The sequence below is a fragment of the Tachysurus fulvidraco genome, chromosome 11 (assembly GCF_022655615.1).
Source record: "Tachysurus fulvidraco isolate hzauxx_2018 chromosome 11, HZAU_PFXX_2.0, whole genome shotgun sequence".
NCBI lineage: Eukaryota > Metazoa > Chordata > Actinopteri > Siluriformes > Bagridae > Tachysurus > Tachysurus fulvidraco.
In genome coordinates this window covers 6,943,305-6,966,546 of record NC_062528.1, presented here as the reverse complement: position 1 = coordinate 6,966,546, position 23,242 = coordinate 6,943,305, and the positions used below count along the sequence as shown (strand labels likewise).

The window sequence follows — 23,242 nt, the reverse complement described above, 5'->3', positions numbered from 1 at the left end:
CAAGGTTTCTTACTCATATCATCTCAGGGAGTTTTTCCTTTCCACCGTAGACTCAGGCTTGCTCATTAGGGATACATTTTAGAGATTTACAGTAACTTTGAACTTAAAAATTTTATTCTGTTTCTATACTTATGTAAAGCTGCTTTGAGACAATGTGTATTGAATTGAATTGAATTGTTTGGGTTTTTTTTTTTTGTTTGTTTTAAATACAAGTCACTAAATTTCTTGTCAGGGCTACTGAGCCTTGAAGAGGTTTGATTTGTGTTTAACATAACAACAATCATGTGTTACATACTCAGTTCTACTGCACAAAATCCAGGTAGTATGTAGAAAATGGGAGAACGTGATGGTTCAGTGGTTAAAGCTTTGGGTTACTGATCAGAAGGTCAGGGTTCAAGCTGCTGAGACATCAACATTGGGTCCTTGAGCAAGGCCCTTAACCTCACCTGCTCCAGGCGTGCGGCACTGCGCTCTGACACTAGGCTCATAATGACCTGGGATATGCGAAAACTTAAAGCATTTCACTGCATGTCGTACGTGTATGTGACAAATATAATTTGAAAATAACTAGCGCCATACACACTTGCGCATAGCTCTATAAACATCCCATCATGCTGCCCTGATAATTGACCCCAACAAATACACTCATACATGTGCATGTCATTTAGAGCAGCTGTCTTCAAAACCTACTGTCATTTAGTCCCTTTGTTTTGGAATAATATAACATGTACATTTAGTCCTTTAGCTTGGATCTAGTGCCAACAATGTAGGCCAATCAAACTTCAGAAGTTCAGTTTGGTTCATGATTTGGGATGTTCTAAAATTCATATTTCACAGACAAAGATTGTGATATTTGGGGAAATTATTTATGGGCTCTAACTTTAATTGTTTATATTAATCTGTAGTTTTAAATAAAAAATCTAATTTGCATTTAAGACAAAACACATGTATTCTGTTTAGGAATTTAAAAAGAAAAAACAAACAGTTAAAGAGTATGTATAACTTGGTCAGCGTCGGGTTGGAAAAAAAAACTGGACACTGGAATTATGTCCTTGCTAAAGTAAAACTAAGATAGGAGTAAAAGTAGGTCAAATTAATGTATATGATACACACACAATGGAATATAAAATGTAGATAAAATGTCTCTACACTGCTGTTGTGTATTTAATAGTATTAATACTGTCGTGTATTATTTTTTGTGTAATGGACAACAAGAAATATTTTAGGGGTGTGTGTCTAATTGACAATCAACATTAAATCTGTTGTTCAAAATGTCTCATCAATGAAATTATTTTGATTAACCCCCAAAAATACCAGTTTCGGTAAGCTTTTCTTCACATATTTTTGGTTTCATCTGGCTGCTGAAGCCATGGTTTACAAATATACAATGGAACAGAACAGTGACATCACCAAGAACAAGAGATCTACAGCATCATTAAAGGAGCTACATGAATATCTGACAGGTACTGAGGTCCCTCTGAATAAAACAACAATCCCTTATATTTTCACAAATCTGGGTTATGGGGTAAGATGATGAAATGGAGACCCTTTGTCACAAAAAACATCCAAGCTTAAGTAAATTACATTAATACCTCGTGCATTAGCGTTTCGGGATTTGCAAAACTTTCATTGAACCTAACTAATTTGCATCCATGATTTTTTCACAGAACTGCGAAATTTGCAAAATCCCCGAAAAACCCTACAGAAGTGTTTACGTTTAATTTTAAGTTTTCACATTTTTAAGTGTAAGAAAAAATTTGTTAATGAAAACAATTTTTTTTGGGGGGGGGGGGGTGTTAAAGACATACAAGAGATCAGTTAAGAAATTCCTTCGAATAAACTTCGCTTTTCTATGGAAACGTTCCTTTAAAGTACTGTACTGATGCGCTACCCATTCGCAAAGTTTATTCTCTTTGGAACATTAATGGTTACATAATTATTAGAAAATACTCAGTTAATTACTATTTTGTAATAATAAATGTTGAATTTACGTATCCTTTCTATTCCATTTGGCCCAACAATGTCCCCATTAGTTCATTTCTGGCCAAAAGGAATAGAGAGAACACACATGAGACAAAGTAATAAAAGTGAGAATAAACGGTTATAACGATAAGATGCATGTAAGAAACCATCGCCTCCTTTAAAAGCAAGGCCTCATAGTGTACTCTCATTGAATAGGATACAGTATGATAAGCACGCAGTATAGAGTAAACTAAATAATGATAGAGAATATTAAAGAAGTGGACCAGAAAATAGATTATTTACAGTATGAAACCTAGAGCAGGCCTACTCATGAAGCTTCCCAAGCTTCAGAGTGAAATTAAGTAAAAGCTATGGGCTTCACAAAGCAGAGATGATCTTGACTGCCGATAGACCAATCCTCATCTGAATCCAGTCTTGCTGATTTCTTTTAAATATAGATTGAAAAAGTATTTATTTATTTATTTATTTAGTTTAGACAGATTGTGTGAGCTAGTCTGGGCCAATGTAGGGTGAAGAAGAGATTTTCCTGCATCATAAATTGGGGATGTGGTAGCATAGTGGTTAAGGTGTTGGACAAATCATAGGAACGTTGTGAGTTCAAATCCCTGGACCTCCAAGATGCAACTGCTAGACCCTTGAGCAAGGCCCCTAACCCTCAACTGCTCAGTTATAAATATGAGATAAATATAAACCGCTCTAGGTAAAGGCTGTAAATACATACTGGTGAATTTTATTTTAAAACCTTGGAGTCTGCTTTTAAGGTGAAAATAATAAACTACTAGTTTAGGGGTGTGCATACTTATGTACCTAAGTTTGATTAAAAAAGTAATTAAAAAAAAATGTTACTTTTAAGGTTTCGGATTTTTCTGATCTGTTTATTTGCAGTACATCTACAAGTCAAACACATGCCTGCATGCCTACACACACACACAAACACACACACACACACACACACACACACACACACACACACACACACACACACACACACACACACACACACACGATGCATAAGACGCATATGTGTATTAAGTAATGCAATACATATATCAGAAGCTCTAATAAGATTTTCATGTAGTTACCTAGCATGTCTCCAGTGCACAGATTTCCGTCATTTTTGCCAAAGGGATGCTGGGCTCATCCTTTTGTCCTTTTCCTTCTGTAAAATCTTAGATGAAAGTAAACATCCAACATCCTAATTCTGCTGCTTTTGAAGCTCAAGTCCTTGGCACTTTCCTTTTCTTAGTAGGAACACAGAGCTGAAAGATGATGCCAGGGAAAAAACTACAGCAAATCACATGCAGAAAGTGTTTTTTTTTTCTAAATCATTTTGAAACCATCTGTAAACATTTAACCATGAGCTTGATTTGTGTTTATCTAAAACAAAATGTGTTAGTACATGAGCAAAGGAAGAAGTTCGATGGAATGGTAGGGCTTTAATTTGGCTTTTCATTTGCAAATCTTGGTCAGAATCCAAAGCATGAATCCAGATTATAAGCAGACACTGTCATCAACGACAAGTCCAAAAACATGCAAAAACTAGGTCAAAATCAGAAAAGACTAGAGCTAAGAGTAAACAAGATTTAAATCATAAAGTGTACACTGAAACAATGAAACACTCCATGACTTACTGTAATGAAATTCAATCTATCTATCTATCTATCTATCTATCTATCTATCTATCTATCTATCTATCTATCTATCTATCTATCTATCTATCTATCTACAATTGAGACTATGAAATGGTTATTATTTAAATAAACTCTAGTTAAGAGTTTATTTAAATAATAACCATTTCATAGTCTTAAAAATCTAAAAGAAATAAAAACCACAAATACCTATACAGCATTCGCCCTCATTTAGAGTGCCTTGCATTTACACAGCTGACTAATTAATGGGGTCCAGGGGTCCAGAAGGGTCATCACATGGTAGTCCTGGGAATCAAACACAAAGCATTCTGATTAGTAATCCAACGTCTTAACCACTGAGTTACTTCGTCCAAACAAGCTCAGTATTCTCTGAAAATCCTTAATGGCATTAAATAGTTTAATAATGTAAAATGGCACGTTTACCTTCCTCACAACGAAGTCCAAAATAATGCAGCTATAGGCCCAAGAAAGATATAAACCAAACAACACCAGGTAGAGGTGAATTAGGCTCCTTTAATGCCCAGTGCATGAAATTTGCTGTGTATGTTTTGACCATTTACAGTCAAAATGGACTGTTTCATTTAAAAAAAAATGACACGTTTGTCCAGTGTGAACAACCTTACAACCCATCAATAACAAGGCCGTTCACACGGGACGTCACGAGAGAAATGAGAAAAGCAGAAATGTTCCCTTCCTGGCATGTAAAGTTTTAATCAGGTGAGGTGTTTATTCATTATGAAGTGTGTAATTTGTTTTAACAAAACAGATAATAACGAAAAAGTATCAAATAAAAATATAGGAAACATAATATAAGATATTAAGCATGTTTTATTTGTTAAATTTGCATAATAATATAGTAATGGCCGAATTGCGATGAATTAGCTTTGATTAGCTTGTGTAGTTATCATCTTTAGCTAGATTACACCATATTATCCAACATATTTATTTCTTTATTTTTTTATTTTTTTATTTTTTATTTATTTTGGGCAGTATGAGTATTAAATGTAATACAAAAAGCAGCATTGTACTACAAATGCCTAATTACTCGATAAAGATTGTTGGGATTTCTGATTAGATTGCATCTAAATCATTCCAATAAAGTAATTCCTAATGCTTCTCAGTGCATACATAAAATAAACATAATGTACATAATGTTCAGAAACATTATGGCATTGTATATTTAAAATATCTTCAAAAGTACTTAAATGGGGCAAATCGATGTCAAATCGCTTTAACGCACTTTAGTGAAGTGAAATCTATTTAACCAGGTCAGCTTGCTGTTCACAGGTGACCTGATACTACTGCACGCAAGGGCTCCATCAGTTCAGCGACAGAGAAAATCCTCTGTTACCAGGCAACCAAACACACCATGAAACATAGTGAAGGAAAAGGGTATGAACTGCCTCCTGAAATGGTGGTATGATGGAACAAACCATATGGTACAGCAAATTGACATTAGTTGCAATTGAGAGGCGAACATAAGATACTAGAGCAAAAGAAACCTCCAATAAATCTTGTGTAGCACAAATTCAAACATCTCAGTGGAATTACTACAGGCCACAACATATACCTAATTTTCTTGACCCCCAAAAACAACCTAATAGAAACAGACAGGGAGAAAAATGGCCAAATATTTATAATTAAATCTATAATCCACTTTGTCCTGTAATGATGCATCTCGTAACAGCACCACATAATAGGCCAGCTGTGTTAATAAGACTGTCCAGCAGTGTTCACAATCTTAACAGCATGGATCAAGCAGTTGCTATACAGTAGCTGCATTATCAACATTTCAGCAGTATAGCCTGATATGTACAAAGCTGATGATTGGTTCATTATTTTCCATTAATAGCAGCCATTAATACCACCATTGTGGTTAATGATTCATATGAATAGACACTTCAAGCATTTGTAGTTTTGCGTAAGTTTTCCTATTTGCTATCTGATATCACACCAATTTCTGGTCTCTGAGATGCCCCAAGTGCTTGTTCACAAGCATTTAACATTTGAAGCTGTTATCGTCAACCATTTAAATTGTGTAAGGTTATCACAACAAGGGTAAAAGCAAATGTCTCACACTGAAAGCCGACAGTGTATCGAATAATCTTATATCAGACTTGTTTATAAGTGATTTATTTATAATGATTGAAAATGTCTGATAAATTGATTTTAAACATAAGCGAACTGGTATAAAAAAAAAAAAAAAGGTTAACCTGCAAAACATCCTAACAACACCCCTACATCCAAAGACCCACCCACACAAAAGAAGATGAAGGTATAATCTGGCAAGGAATATTTGTTAAAATCTTTGTATATATCAAAACTCAAAAGTGTGGGGGCACGGTGGCTTAGTGGTTAGCACGTTCGCCACACACCTCCAGGGTTGGGGGTTTGATTCCTGCCTCCGCTTTGTATGTGTTGAGTTTGCATGTTCTCCCCGTGCCTCGGGGGTTTCCTCCGGGTACTCCGGTTTCCTCCCCCGGTCCAAAGACATGCATGGTATGTAGGTTGATTGGCATCTCTGGAAAATTGTCCGTAGTGTGTGATTGTGTGAATGAATGAGAGTGTGTGTGTGCCCTGCGATGGGTTGGCAGTCCGTACAGGGTATATCCTGCCTCGATGCACGATGACAGGCTCCTTGTGACCCGAGAAGTTCGGATAACCAGTAGAAAATGAATGAATGAATGAATGAAAACTCAAAAGTTAAAACGTCTATCTTATGTTTTAGGGTGGTTAGATAAAAACCCTTTCTCAGATCAAAATTAATCCACGTACTGTATGTATAAATCTCCCCAAAAAATGTAGGCATCTGTGTTATGGAAGCAAGGTAGAACTTTATCACCTTATGAACCCCATACCCATGGTGAAGCATGGTGGTTGAAGCATCATGCTTTGGGGCTGCTTCTCTTTAGCTGAAACTGGAGCTTTAGTCAAGACAGAGGGACATGGGTAACTTTAACAACTATTTTGGCACAAAAGCCAGCAGAAGATGTTAGACAGCAGAAGATTAAGAAAAAAATTAACTTCTTGTGCAACAATCCAAAAACACAAATCGACAAAGGAATACAGTAACTTCAGATGATTGGGGGTTAAACAGTGCTTTCTTTTTACTCCTAAAACATTTATATTTTTTTTCACTTGAATTCAGTATTGGATTTAGGATCTAACAATTTCTTTTAGTTTCAACTTTTGCATGAATAAAACCTACAATTTTAACAGGAGCGCGTGAACCTTTTTTCATATCCATTGTTGACACCATTCCTTTCCGTCTCTGTCACTCATTTGTGATTTTTGATTGCTTTACAGATACCCTGCCATCATAATGTATACTCCAGATCACAGCCACTTAAGTACTGTCAGTAATGCTTGGCACATAGTACAGTCTGGGTCATGTGTTGTGAACCTGAATCTGATCTGCATGGTACACGCAGGTTTAATAAGTACTTTTAATGGGTTTGCCACTCATCAGCTTTAACCTTCGCATTTTTAAGAGTGCAATCATGCATTCTCAACAGTCTTTAGCATATGTTATTGTGCCTTCTGACTCCCAGCGTGCAATATGTATTACTGCTGAAGAGACATGTTGCAGTGTCAGCACATCTACATTCATTAAACCACGAGGGAGAATAAAATTAAAGGACAGAAAGCAGTTTTTTTATTTGTCATATATACAGATATATAATAGGACAAAAAAGTCACTAACATTTTTTAACCAATAGCAGGAAGACGTAGCTGTTTGTTTTTTTTTTTTTGGATGGCTAGATGGAAGCCATTCCTCATAATAAAAATGCATCAACTACAACCATGTAGGGAAATGTCTTACAGGATGACGAGGTAAAAACTAATATAGAACTTTTTTAAATCATCCAAAAAGATATCTTTGGCTCTTCACACAAAGAACCCATATCCATAGTGAAATATGGTGGAGGCAGCATCATGCTGTGGGGCTGCTGCTATTCAGCTGGGACTGAACCTCTAATCAAGACTGCAGTAATATCGGGTCACTTCAAAATCTAATTTATTTTGGCACAAACCTATAGGCATTTATACATTATAGGACAGCAACATGTTTTCTTCACATATCCCAGCTTGCCTAGAATTAGCAGAGAGTGTTTAAGGAACCCACGCCTCAGATAACACTCAAACCCAGAATCTCTGGCTTAGGAGGCCAGTGCTTTATCCAGTTTCCTATTTGTGGAATTGACAGTATATGGTGAGGGATGTGACCATAGATAGTGGGGGATGTGGAAGTTTAGTGGTTAAAGCGATGGACCACTGATCAGAAAGTTGTTAGTTTGAATCCCAAATAATGACAAGAGACAATACATGCAATTTATCGTTAATCTTATCACTGATAATGATTATTATTTTCCAAAAACAGCATGCCCCTGAAGTGTTTTTATTCCTCTAATATTGCAGTCATACCAACAGTTACTTTCACTATTTAATATTATTTAAAGAATGATACATCTGAACATTCTTATTGCGAATTACAGCAGATTAGCAGATTATGTAGATAAAGCACTAATATTTAAGCACACACATATATATATATATATATATATATACGTATAGATGTAGATATATATATGTGTGAGTATATATATATATATATATATATATATATATATATATATATATATATATATATATATATATATATATATATATATATATATATATAAACAGAAAAGAGAGTCTTTTGCTTTAGCTTCTTACACGGAGGGTGAATATGATAATATGAAAAAAAAATGGTTTGGGTTAACAAATAACACCATCTGCTGGTGAAATTCAGGACATTTGGATCTGTAACGGTTAATAAAACAACTTAAGGCTATATAATATGTAGACATGAATATTTATATATTTAAGCATATTATATACTGTTTTTTTGACACTTCAGAAACTCTAATCAGGTCACATAAGCTCAATAATTAAAGCATATTAGAAAGCATATTGTCATAGAATTTACTTTGAAATTCGCCTTAAAATTATTCATTCATTCATTTTCTACCGCTTGTCCGAACTTCTCAGGCGTCATCGGGCATCAAGGCAGGACTGCCTTAAAATTAGATTTTGTTTAATTAATTATTAGTATACAATATTATAATAATATCTAGTACAAACTGCAGTCGTGCCTGAATGATATATGTACTCAAAATGAAAAGTAATATATATCATCATAACATTGGCAGTTAAACTTGTAGCATTACGCAGTACCTTGCTCAGGTAGTCCAGCTCCTATAGGATGAAATAAAATAAAAATAAATAAAGTGTGTGTGTGTGTGTGTGTGTGTGTGTGTGTGTGTGTGTGTGTGTGTGTGTGTGTGCATGTATGTGTGAATATACAGTATGTATATACACACCTACATATACATACATGTGTATATGCATGTGTGATATGCATGCATGTCTGTGTGTGTGTGTGTGTGTGTGTGTGTGTGTGTGTGTGTGTGTGTGTGTGTGTGTGTGTGTGCATATACGTGTCTGTGTGTGTATACATATATACATGTGTTCATGCATGTCTGTGTGTGTGTGTGTGTGTGTGTGTGTGTGTGTGTGTGTGTGTGTGTGTGTGTGTGTGTGTGTGTGTGTGTGCATATACGTGTCTGTGTGTGTGTGTGTGTGTGTGTGTGTGTGTGTGTGTGTGCATATACGTGTCTGTGTGTGTGTACATATATACATATGTACATGCGTGTATGTCTGTGTGTGTGTCTGTGTGTGTACATATATACACATGTACATGCATGTATGTCTGTGTATGTGTGTACATATATACATGTGTATATGCATGTATGTGTGTATGTGCATATATACATCTGTATATGCATGTCTGTGTGTGTCTGTGTGTACATATATACGTATATGTTAATGCATGTAAGTGTGTGTGTGTGTATACATATATACATGTGTATATGCATGTATGTCTCTGTGTGTGTACATATATACATATGTACATGCATATATGTCTGTGTGTGTCTCTGTGTGTGTACATAGGCTATACTATACACATGCATGTATGTCTGTGTGTGTGTGTACATATACATATGTATATGCATGTGTCTGTGTGTACATATACATATGTACATGCATGTATGTCTGTGTGTGTGTACATATACGTGTGTGTACATATATACATGTGTATCTGCATGTATGTCTGTGTTTGTGTGTGTGTGTGTGTGTGTCTTTGTGTGTATATATACACCTCGTACACATGGTACTGATATTATCTTTTTTTTTATTTTATTATATCGTACTTAATTCAGGCTTAAAATCCCCGGCTCCCTATTGGTCACATTAGGGCACCTATATGTCAAAGTCATTATTTACTAAATACTAAAATACTAAATTATTAAATACCGCATGTAGTTCATTCTATAGCCGATATCCGCAGGCACGCGCAGCACAAACCGGAAGTGAACCGTCTGCCACCTCTTTCGCAAGAACGGATTTGTCACCATGGCAACTGCGCGGCGGCAGCATCCTCCTGCTCGTCCACCCTGCGCGCGGACAGCTGAGCTAAGCTAAATGTGCTTCCAAAATGGCGACGGGACGTCAAACATTTGTAACGGCGCTCTTCTACTCGCTTTGTAAGTACTCTTTTCTTAACGAAGTGTTCTCGTGAAGGGTATTACGGAGGGGTATTATGTGTGTAGACGTTAGAATACGAAGCTGTGTGACAGGCTGGGGGTAGCTTAGCATAGGCTACCTTCTCTTAGCTAGAACGTCAGTCTTATTCTAACCGAATCATCATATCAGATCATATTTCATGTTCATCTGATCGAGAGAGTCAGAATGTGGATATGAATGGATGTGAAGGCTTGTTGTAAATGTCAGTGTTAGAAAATAGTGTTAGAAAAAGTCTGATATTTGACCCTGAGCCCACAGTAACATTACACTGGTCCTTATACATGCAGTTGTCTTTACATTCATTACACATACTGTACATGATACAGACAGGATCTGCCAAGCTGGGAAAGAGAGCAATACCAGAATAGGGATATGAATCAGAATCAGAATCAGCATCAGGTTTATTGGCCAAGTGTGTTGACACCCACACACACCCACACACACACACACACACACACACACACACACACACACACACACACACGCACACAAAAGGAATTTGGTTCCTTGCTATTTGTGACTCTCAAAAGTACAGACATAAATAACACTATACTATGAATACAGAATATATGACTGATCAGTTATGTACATAAAGTGTGAGAAGTGCACGGTAGTGCAAATAACTGTATTGTGCAATATTATGCTTTATTGTACAATATATACAGCAGCAGTAGTGTGTGTGACGTTTAAGGATGATGTGATGACTGACGGTTCTGATAATGCAGTACTTATAGATATGAAGCCGAGAATATAATCATGGTGAGTTGTTAATCAGGGTGATTGACTGGGGAAAGAAACTGTTCCTGTTTCTGGCAGTTTTTAAAAGCAAAGCTCTGTAGCGCCTGCCAGAATCGAGGAGCTGAAAGAGGTTGTGTCCAGGGTGTGAAGGGTCGGTAGTGTCGTCATGTTTTCAGTGTGCCTCTCAAATGAGAACGTTCAACTTTAACACAGTTGCAAATTTTTAAAAAGGGGGGTTTAAAAGAAAAAGAAATGGAAAGGGAAAAAAACTGTTGTAAATAAGCAAATGCTAATCAGTTCGTTCTAACTTTTATTTTCATGCTGAAAGGGCAGCTTGGCATAGTGTGTGTGTGTGTGTGTATGTGTGTGTGTGTGTGTGTGTGTGTGTGTGTGTGTGTGTGTGTGTGTGTGTGTTTGTGTGTGTGTTTTGAATATAAAACTGTTCTACAGCTCTTCAGTTAGGTTGTGAAGTTCCTAAAATGTTGTATGTTGGATGTTTCTACCTGGGAACAACAATATTTTACTTGTTTAAAAAGCACTGAAAATATCTTAAGTTTCCCCACACTGAGATTGCAGGAATTATGAAAACATTCGGCATCAGATGTTTATGATATTTTTCAGCTAATGAAATCCAGAGACTTTTTCCTGCCCCCCGCCCTGCTGTGTGGAAGGCATCGCAATAAATCTCAAGGGTTTTAGTCCACATATACTGTGGAAAGAAAGAGTGCATGTATTCCCTTTACATCACAGCTTGACAAATATATTCGGTTAAAAGTCTGAGGTGAATCACTGAAAATCAGTATTATAATGTTAAAGCATTATATTTGCCACAGTTCCCGTTAGTACCTGACCTTTTGTCCTTCTTTTTCTGGAAGCTTTTTTAGAAAAATAATCCCTCTTCCATAAAGAAGGTAGCAAGTAAGCCTTCCTTAATGTGGATGAGCGATGCACAAGCACAGGAAAGCCAGTGCAATGCTTTATGAAAGGACATAACGCAGTGTATCGTGTGGCCTTTCTAACAGCTCGGTGTCAGCAGCGGATGTAAAAATAGCCAGAGATTCATGGCTGATGGGAAAGTCCAGCGAACGTCAGCTGAGACCTTCGAGTGCCATCAGTTACAGCTGGGATAACATGACTGTTTGTCTTGGCTTAGTATGGACTTGGCCTTTATAGGGTTGTTAGGGTTTTTTTTTTTTAAAGGAACAAGGAGGTTAGACACAAAGTTTTATATGTATTGTTTGTGCCAGTATTGAGCAAGGACTATTAGCATCAAAAAACACTTTGTTGTAATTAAAGTAAATAAGGTATAAATTCATGATTCTTTTTTTTTTTTTGTCGTACACAGTTCTATACAGATTAGAACTTGGAGTGAAATGAAAACTCTGCCATTCTTCTTTGTAATGTCCATTAAAAACATTAGAATAGAATTAGAATTCCATTAGAATAGAATATGATGTGCAGGTCATCTGTGAAACTATTTTACATGTTAACATAATGAAAAGACATTCTTTTTATATTCACACTCTCTGGTGTCACCAGTATATATTTTTATATTCACACTCTCTGGTGTCACCAGCCATCATGGTTTCTTCCTCATACCATCTCAGGGTGTTTTACCTTTCTGTACATACATATTTTAAAGGTACATAAATATTTGATGTTCTGTAAAGCTGCTTTGAGACAATTTCATTTGTTAAATAAATAAATCTATAAATAAAATTGAATTGAATAGGTTGGTGAAACGTCCCCTGATACAAAGCACCGTAATTGTTTATCAGCCCAATGACAATATGTATTAATTAAAGAAGAACACGTCCTAATTTCTAGCCATGTACAGTTATGTGTAATGTTGAGGAACATCAGCATAACAACCTACTTCCTGTTTTCATTTATGTTATAAACAGTTGTTTCTTCACCAGCACATCTCTCTGGAAAAATGTCACCATCGCTCTCATCACACACTTTAAAAAAAAAAAGCGTCTGCTGTCCAAGTCCCTGTGTAAGCTGTTACCATAGAAACAAAATCATATTAGAAATTGAAAGCATTAATATAAACCTCAGATTTGTGCTGTAGCTGGAGTTCATCTCAGAGCTGCTTTTTGAAAAGGAGCCAACACTTTCTGACCAATTTAGAAGAATATACAGTTTATTCCAAACAATTGTAATGATAAATATTAATCCAGTAGAAGAATTAGTCTAGTGAGTCACGTAGCATAACGTTAATGCGAGTATGTTAATTTGGCTCTATAAAAAAATGCAGCAAAGCAGAAGAAATGCTTTAAAGAGTCTTTAATAAGCGTGCAAACAAATGGATACACACAAACTGCTAACAATAAGAGTTTGTCAACACGTTCGACCAAATAAACCTGATTCTGATTAAATATGTAATACACATGTTTAGTTGAGAAAATGATTTTGCTTTTAGTAAAAAATCTTAAACTGGTTTCATGCAAAATCCCAGTGGTAAATAATTTTGTTAGGTGATTATTTTAAACTGTGACTTTTTTCTTTTCTTTGTATTATGTAAAATAGAGTTTAGATTTTTTTATGTGTGATTATCTCTGCAACATAAATATCTACACACACACACACACACACACACACACACACACACACACACACACATATATATATATATATATATATATATATGACTGAGACGCACCCACAGCCATCTCGGATAATCTCACACTCACTTTCACTCGACTACTGATTGCACTCACCTCTCAACCACTCTCTCTCTCTCACACACACATACTGTACTGCACCTTCATGTTGTGACGTATACTCTCTGAATTCACTCCTTCAGTCCTTATCAAGCCATTGTGTTTACCACAGTCTTGTCTAGTTCATGTTGTGTGTTGATGGACTGACCATTGCCTGCACCTTGAGTATGTTGTTCCTGGGTTACGTCTTTGTGATTAGCTAGACTTTTCATTCACGTTTGTACCGATTGACTTGACAAACATAAGCACAGCTGTCCTTGTTTAGGAGAAAAAAAGTAATTCGTGATTTTAGTGGAAAATGATAAAATATTTATTTAAAAGTTTAAATACTGTTTAAAGACATGTACTATTCAGGGCAAAAGCTATATATGACCTTGTCCCACATGACATTTCAAATGACATGACATTAAAACAATATAATAATAATAGTAATGGTTGTTAAAGTGGGATGAATTGGTCATAGTAGTATGTACTAATAATATATGATGTTAGAACGTAAACAATCATCTCAGTAAATTAAAACAAATGTACAATAATGCTGCTCTTCTCTCTTTATGGGATTTTTATTACCAGCCTTCACATGCTAATGAGACATCATGTAGCTATTAACAATTCATTCTAGCATGACCTTTTTTTTCTTGCCATTTCCATGATCTCATCATCCTACAGTAACAGAATTGACTTAATTATGTAATAATGCTAAATTATCTACAATGTATGATACATCGTGATATTTATACCCCATTGAGCTAGTATTTATGCTTAATGTGTAAAGTTTATCCTCAAGTGTCTTTGTAAGGTTTTCGGCCACCAAACTAGACGTACACACGTAAATGAAAGAGGGTTTTGGCTGAAGGCGAAAGACATCTTGTCCTAAATCTGCAGAACATCTGCAAGAATAACAATGATTATGTAGATTTTGCTCAGATTTTGTGAGAGAGTCAGGTAGACATCCCAACTAATCCACAGGTTGTTTACTGAATTTTTTTATGTCTTACAGATTTGTTGCCCCATGATTGATGATGAGGTGTAGGTGGCTGTACACTCTCTGTGCTTGGTCCATGATGTTACACTAAATAATAGAGTAAATGAGAAATGAAACAAAATACCTAACAGAAGTCTATCATTTCCTGTGGAATTTGAATTCAAACACAAACCCAGAAAAGCATTAAGTTTGTTTCATTCCTGTTCAATAAATAGCTCATGACAGAATGTTGGATGGTTCAGAAGGTCACAGAGCAGCAGCGTACTTACAACATAAGCTGCCCTAAATTTGTCTGTATGTTTATCATGGTTTGCAGTGAACACAACAAAACACATCAGAAGCACAGACATGTTCACTGTGAGACCACAGGTAGAAATCAGGAGCTTGTTCATTTACAGTAAAGAAAAAATAAATACTTATGAATGACCTTTTCTGATTATTGATGCATATATCAACATGGTACATCTGAACTTTTATCCACATGCTGCAAAAACTGATATCTTACTAAGTGAAAATATCTTGAATATAGTAATAGAACATAAAAAGTAGATAAATAAGACAATATTCAAGATATTTTCACTGGATGTCATTTTTCACAATGTATGAATTCAAGTTGAGATCTGAACCCACTGAGTCAGGAGTGACCTCATTTCCACTACCCAGAGGCATGTTGGCTAGTAAAGCCTACCAGCTGGTTGTCTTTTAGGGGATTTGGTTCAATGTGTTGATTCTGGAATTATTGTTGTGCACTTTGTTGTAGTAGAGCAGGTTTTGCTTGGAACAGGTCGAGTTTTACAACATAAAAAGTCAACAAGAATTATTAAACCTACTAGAGTACCTGTCATTACACCACACTGTCGGGAAATGTGTTTTTTCTACTTTGCATTAACATCAGTTGTAAGTCACTTGGGATAAAAGTTTCAGGGAAATGTAAACATACACACTATAGGGAACACTGTAAAGGCTCCTGTGAGTTTCCACGTCTCCTGGCCAGTCAGCTTGCAGTACGTCTTTCAAGCCAGAACGATGATCCGGTCCAGCCGCTACGTCGGCCCACTGGTCCTCACCTCTTTGTACTGTAGCACCAGACTACAGTACACTTCCTTTCCAGCCAGCAGCTGCCAACTCAGACAGCCTCCTCTCTTACTTTTTTATCGTGGTTGTAGGTGGGAATGCTGCTCTTTGGATATGTGGGTCTGAGAGTGCAATGTAATGCTGGCCATGTCAATGATGTCCATTGTGTGGTATGTTTGTAGTTGTTGTGTTCATTTCTTCTCTGATCTTGCTTGAGAGAAAGGGGAATTGAAATGTTTGGCTGATTTGTCTGTTGTATTTTCAAGGTTGTGTGACATTTGCTGTGATTCTCAGAACTACGAACAAAGACGTGTGGGCCAATGAATTTGAATGTAAGTTAAAGTTCTCGTTTTTTTAAAGACTAAACTTACCATTCTAATAATGTGTCTATTGACTATCGCTTTGTTTCTTTAAAGCAATAGAAATGACCTGCTTGATAGAGTCCATATCTACAAACAACCCTAGAATTGAATGGAAGAAAATAAAAAATGGGGTTCCCAGTTATGTATATTTCCAAAAAAAAATTTCAGGTAACAATAGTATGCATCCACAAACAAAATGCAACACACCTTGTTTCATTATACTGGATATTCTCATTCATTTACGTTAAATGGTAGGGTCTCTGTTGTTTGAAAGCCAATGTTGACATTTAAAATCACCAAAACAATCATGCCCCTAACCCAAATGGGAAATGTGTCTTTATCATAGCTGAAGGGAAGAACAATACGATTGCAGATAAACAAACAAGCAAAAATGACACACAAGCATAATCATGCAAAGGACGGAATGTATTAGTTCTGTAAAACAAAACAAAACCAACGTTACTCACCTATCGAGAAGGAAAAAAGCACCTCTGCGTCTTAAGTAAAGTTGGAGTCAGTAACTCCTGAGCTAAACGCTGTTAGCAAAACTTGGTAGTAGCTGCCTCTCTACATTACTACCATAAAAAAGAGGTGTTATTTGTGTAGTAACAGTGTTTAGCTCAGGAGTTATTGACTCGAGAAACTCCAAACTGTGAATATGTGGCCAACTTCCCACTCGTTCAGTTCTCTCCAGCGCTGAAGAAGCAGCGGTCCTACTTCTTGCCTTATCGTAAGCCTTTCTTTGTTTTTATCCTCCATGTCAATGTTAAAACGGCTTTCTGCTAATGTCACACACGCGCACTGAACACTCTCTCCTCCGCATATTGACAAGACACGCCCCTTTCTGCTCATTGGCTACACCTTTGTTTTGTTTGTCATCTCGACTCAGTTTTCTGAAGCATTTCTCAAACAACGGAGACCCCACCTTTAAACTAACCCTCACATATAAGTGATGCCATCATTAGCAGAGAATAGTATGCAATATGCTTGTTATGGCAGGTGATTTGGAGAACAGAGCACTATTAAGAGAACCTGCAAACCTGCTGATCCTGAATGCCAGCAGATCCGACAGCGCACTGTATCGCTGTGAGGTGGCTGCCATTGAAGACCAGAAACCCTTCGATGAAATACTTATAAGTCTGGCTGTGAGAGGTACCTTAACATATTATTAGTTTGTTTTTTTTCTTGAACATTTGTATATCTCACCAATAATAAAATGCAGAATATGGATCTATATTATTATATATTATATTATTTATATATATATTTATGTTCTACATTATATATAATATGAATCCAGCTCTACAGTTTCCATACCATGTAAATAATTGGAAGATGACCTAGCAATCACATGCAGAGAAGATTTCTGGGCTCAGATCTTACAGAACATGTCCTACATAGATAAAAACACAGGTCTGCACCTGATATAATACAAAATAATCCATAGAACTCACTAAACAGGTCATAGGATGAACTCACTAAACAGGTCATAAATATTGTTTATGTCTTGACTATAATAAAATAAAGTCCCAATCTTCCACCAAAGAGGAGGGTTAGTGGCAAACCAAAAAAAATGCAATAATAAATGAAAATTTAACATCTTTAAATGTCTAAAATGTGATATTCTGCTCTGATTTTGACTGGCTTTCAGTGAAGCCCGCCACGCCACGGTGCAGTGTACCAAATTCAGTCACTGCAGGCTCTTCAACAGAGCTACGGTGCATGGAGAGCGCAGGCTACCCTCTGTCTCAATATCAGTGGTTCCGCAACAACGAGGAGTTGCCTGAAGACCCCAAAACCAGCGTCCGCTTCTACAACTCCTCATATGTCATGAATACTGAGACTGGGACTCTGGTAAGTACAAGGATGAACATGTTGTAGCTGAGTTCTGTATAAAATTCTTTGATTCGTTCGAAGAGAGTCAAACATTTCATTTCATTTCATTTAAAAGTCTAGCACCTCTTGACTATAATGACAAGTCCAGTACGTTCCATAGTACTACCACTGCCAGATTTTCATGTAACCACAGAATGTAGTGACTCCATGGCTTTTTTTTGCATGATCATGCAACGGATGATTATTAAAAGCCCATGACACTTTTTGACTTTATAGAACGTGGCACCAACAGCTACGTCACATTCAAAGGCACAGGGTGGATTTGGAATAGAAGGCAGCTGTGATGCATTGATTCTGTGATTTAGTACACAATAAACTGATAGATAAGAAGATACCAAATAAGGCCTAAATGGAAGCATACATCCCAACATTGCAAAGTAATCAGGAAAACATTATGAATATTCTCTGACCACGTCATCTATTTCTCATACACAAACTGCTCCCTCTCTGCTACTGTGCTGAAGATTATACTGGTTGCTACACCTGGTTGTTTGGATCAGTCTCTTTACCAAATGATACCTGATCATTAAATTGAAAAACTTGCATAAAATTGATAAAGTCTCCTTTTTATATGTTATTTGCTGCTTTAAAATTTGCTGCTGCCAGCTAAATTGCAGCTCAGGCACATGCATAGGTAGAAAATGAACAGGCTTTTATCTTGAATCAGTGTAAACAGAAGGGTTAGACTAACATATTAGGAATTAGGCTGCATGATTTTATCACCTCTAAACCTTTTTTTTCACACTCACAATATCCAGTGACATCGGGATGTAGTAGCCTAGTGGTTAAAGTGTTGGGCTACCAATCGGAAGGTTGTAAGTTCGATTCCTACGTGCACCAAGCTGCCACTGCTGGGCCCCTGAGCAAGGCCCTTAACCCTCAATTGCTCAGTTGTATAAAATGAGATAAAAAATGTATGTCGCTCTGGATAAGTGCGTCTGCTAAATGTTGTAAATGTACACCAGTTAGTTAAAATGTACTCACACATTAGTATGCTAGTCTGAGTTACCACTTTTTCCTCTCAATAGCGTCAATTGACATTTGAATCTGAAATGATTTGTGCAGGTGTATTAACTCGTATCGATCCTGTAACATCTCACATGCTGTCAGCCCACGTGGGCACTCTCACTTTGTGTCAAGGCAAATGGAGATTATTTTGAGTTCATCAATGAAAAAAAAAAATTCTCCCACTTTGTTGTATATAAATCCCACTGTAAATAAATCTAAATTTCAACATTGCCAATCTAGACAAGTGCTGTATATAGTTTATATACAGTATATATATTTATTATTTATATTGTATATACATATATGTTTTAAGAATGGCACTAAAAACCAAAAAGGAAACAGAAACAGTCCTTCAGCAAGCTGTCAGTAAAGTGCTGATATTTATAACGTGATTAAATCTGCTAGTCTTTTTGACTGGCAGTGACCTCTCCTGGTGTAAGTATTCATTTCTATGTATTTCTCTTTTCAGAAATTCAGATTAGTGAGGAAAGAAGATACAGGGGAGTACCACTGCCAGGCCAGAAATGATGCTGGTTATGCAAAATGTGCAGCTCAGCTTATGGAAGTCTGTAAGTAACATTATGTAACAGGAAACCAGAAAACATCACACAAAACATCATGAGCAGCGTGAGGATAAACAGTGGTGGCTCAAGTGGTTATGGCTCTGGGTTGTTGATTGGAGGATCAGGGTTCAAGCCGCAATACTGCCAAGCTGCCACTGTTGGGCCCTTGAGCAAGGCCCTTAAAGGTGGGGTCTCCGTTGTTTGAGAAATGCTTCAGAAATCTGCATTGGGCCACCAAATAAAACAAAAATAAAACTAATATGTAGCCAATGAGCAGAAAGGGGCGTGTCTTGTCAATATGGGCAGAGAGAGTGTTCAGTATGCATGTGTGACATTATCAGAAAGTGGTTTTAACATTGACATGGAGGTTATAAACAAAGAAAGAAAGCGAAAAAAGGCTTACGATAAGGCAAGAAGTAGGACCGTGTTAATAGAGGATCAGCTTTCCAGCGCTGGAGAGTACTGAACATCTTCCGTGTGAAACGGAGATAAACCTTTCATGGTACAACACACAGTGTTACACATTTGTATTACCACAGTATTACTAATTGAGTTCAATTATTGATAAAAAATATCCCCTCGGTCAGCTGCCCCAACAGGTTCCTCCATAATACTTGTCTGGGTTATACTTGGGTTATACTTGTCTGGTGTATGTGTGGGGCGGAGCTATCAAAACAGGGGTGGGACCCATTTGGGTTAGGGGCATGTTTGTTTTGGTGATTTCAAATGTCAACATTGGCTTTCAAACAACGGAGACCCCACCTTTAAGCCTCTCTGCTCCAGGGTGCTGTATCATGGCTGATCCTGTGCTCTGACCCCTTCAAAGTTAAGATACAGTATATGAAGAAAGCATTTCACTCTTCTGTAATGTATATGTGACAAAAATAAAGGCTTCTTCTAACAGCCAGAATACATCAAGGCTAAACAAATACAATTCAAAACCTAGTAAACTTTTATTCCCCTGTTTTTCCAGATGATTTTGACATCGGGATGATGGTCTTAAAGATCGTAGCAGGAGTGATCGCTTTCATCGTTTTAACAGCGGGGCTCTGCGTGGCTCATAAACACGGCTACTGTTCCTGCAGAGAGCACACAGAAAACGAGTGAGTACAGCCGTAAATATATTAGACGTGTTCAAAAGATCAGCAGAACATAACAGTGGTCTGTTCTTAATTCCTGCTCAAAACAAATACCATAGTGTTTATTCCATGGAAGAAAGAGAGTCTCAAAAAATAATACACTGTTTCTTTCAGTTATAAAGTTCCTCAGTATGACAGAAAGGACTGTGTCACTGCAGATGAGGTGAGTCTACATACTACAGACGATCTGTTCGCATTAAGGGTATTATACTGTTAATAATTCACATTAATACACTTCCTCTATTTTTTAACAGGGGCATTTCCGGCACAAATCTTCATTTGTCATATGACAGAGGAACGATGAAGGAGCTACATAGCTGAACTGTGTGCCACAAATATAAACTACCACAATCTGAATTTACTTCTGAGGTGCATAAACACAATCTTCTTTGCCAAAGCTGTTAACAGACATCACAGTATTTCACAGACAGATACAGTATTTCAATTCTCTGGGAAAGTTCTATTCTTTATGTTACAGGAGAGATCACGTGTATACTTTCAACACTAAAGCTAGTGTAATAAAGATTTTTGTGTCATTCACAAAAAGGGGTTTTTTTTGTTTTTTTTTTACACGTAGGAATTTTGGATTTTCAAACCCAAAATCTATTCAGAGCATCACTTAGTGATGATATGTGTACATGGTTGTGTTTATTTTGCATCGTAGTGGAAGCGAAAGAGCATCTACAGTACGTTCTGCTATAATCCGTAATGCGTATAATCAGACAGAGCTGCACAAGGCAGGGGTGAATCAGTCAGTGTGTGTGTGTGTGTGTGTGTGTGTGTGTGTGATGCACAACTGATTTTTAATATGTCGGGGTTATGGAACGTTATGTTTTGTTGTTTAAGTGTAAATGACATAGGTTGTAAGTACAGTGTAGTGTAATGTTTTAAAGCCAGGTTTCAAATCGTTTTCTAGTTTTACTTAATTTTTTTTTAAACAACAGGTACACTCTGTGTATTTTACAATTCTGTCCAAGTGATCTCTCTCTCTCTCTCTCTCTCTCTCTCTCTCTCTCTCTCTCTCTCTCTCTCTCTCTCTCTCTCTCTCTCTAAGTGACCTTCTGTAATTTTTTTATTGTTTTATATTCTAATGGTTTGGACAAACTATACAGTTTTGTGGCTGTGCTCATGCTTTACTATATTTGTGGTATTTGGTTGTAGCAAAGTCAAATGGAAATGTCAAAAAGATGGTGGGCCATGACCAGTAAATAATGATAATATTCATGACTTAAATTACATTGTTTGGAAATGACCGGATTTCTTTTTCCTCTATTTCTTTTTCTGATGTAATAGCTCATTGTCCATTCACACAATCATCACCAAATCCTTTTCTTCCAGGATGCTGGTTTTAAAATTGCTTTCTATTACAAAGAAGCTATTCCTGACTGTTAAATATTCAAACTGTCTTACAATTCTGTGAGTTTTGACAATTTGTCTTCCATGACGGCATGTCCCACTGTCTTACAGGCCGCATGAACGACTTATTACGAATGCTGTAATAATAATAAAAAAAAAGAAAGCACCAAGTAAAAGAAGGGTTTTGGTTTCAGACAGTGCAGTGAGGTAAACTCTTATATTAGAAATGAAATATTACTACTTTTCCTTTGACAGTACCGGAATGTGAACTGTGCTTGGTTTTGATTTTGTGTAATATTCTGGCTTTATGTTTGGAGATGTTTGATTATGCATGGCTAAGCCAAACTGTGCAAATACCGATGACATACTCGAAACATGCTTACAATGATTTAACAAAAATTTTTCGAACTTATATACAGTATTTAGCCTCACCACAACTGCCTGATTGATACAGAAATATTTTAGAGTATCTTAGAAAAGGAAGAGCTATCAAGTCTAATGGGATATTCGTTATTCGTCATTACTGTGTGCCAGTTCATTGGCAGTGTCGGTGTAGTCATTTTTGCTGCTTAAATTACATATATACGTATACTGTACATGTGTACATATATATGTCTAAAAAGGTGCATTCTGGCCAAAATGATTCCATAGTTATTCCATAACTATACAAAATAATTCAAATTGCAGTTTCAGACATATCGTTTATCTAAATGGTGTATCGACATCTATCTATCTATCTTTATATATATATATATATATATATATATATATATATATATATATATATATATATATATATATATAAAATAGCTAACATTCCAAGTACAATGAAATATTTTGTGTGCCATTTACATGACAGAATGATCCGATCACCAGTCCTCCTGTTGTTTTTGTATCGTCAGAGCGTGTTCTTTTATGTGGAGTTGGTGAAAACAAAAAAAGTTGTAATGTACTTCTAATGTAAGATTTGAACAGCATTAAACCGGTGTAAAGTTACGATGTATTTATTTTCTGTAAAGTAGATGACAACATTACTCAGGAGTTTGAAAGAAGTGACGATTTCTGTACATTGTTAGGTTTTAGCGATTCTATTTGTTTTGTTTAATAAAGACATTGTTACAGAACATATTGTA

General features: G+C 36.4%; 1 protein-coding gene across 3 annotated transcripts; it reads left to right on the top strand.

Annotated features, from left to right (window-relative positions):
* Positions 1–10,065: 10,065 nt before the first annotated feature.
* jam3a (junctional adhesion molecule 3a) lies at positions 10,066–23,235 on the top strand. 3 transcript variants are annotated; one of them, XM_027174006.2, is made up of 10 exons: positions 10,117–10,222; positions 15,878–15,955; positions 16,052–16,117; positions 16,202–16,315; positions 17,147–17,299; positions 17,799–18,001; positions 19,521–19,620; positions 20,588–20,717; positions 20,868–20,916; positions 21,008–23,235. In XM_027174006.2, the coding sequence occupies exons 4-10, from the start codon at positions 16,210–16,212 to the stop codon at positions 21,041–21,043; spliced, it is 777 nt and encodes a 258-aa protein (XP_027029807.1). In that variant the 5' UTR covers positions 10,117–10,222; positions 15,878–15,955; positions 16,052–16,117; positions 16,202–16,209; the 3' UTR covers positions 21,044–23,235. The 3 variants fall into 3 exon arrangements, with proteins under 3 accessions (XP_027029806.1, XP_027029807.1, XP_027029808.1); XM_027174005.2 differs by lacking the exon at positions 15,878–15,955 and having other exon boundaries at positions 10,066–10,222; XM_027174007.2 differs by lacking the exons at positions 10,117–10,222; positions 15,878–15,955 and having other exon boundaries at positions 16,065–16,117; positions 16,208–16,315.
* The last annotated feature ends 7 nt before the right edge of the window (positions 23,236–23,242 follow it).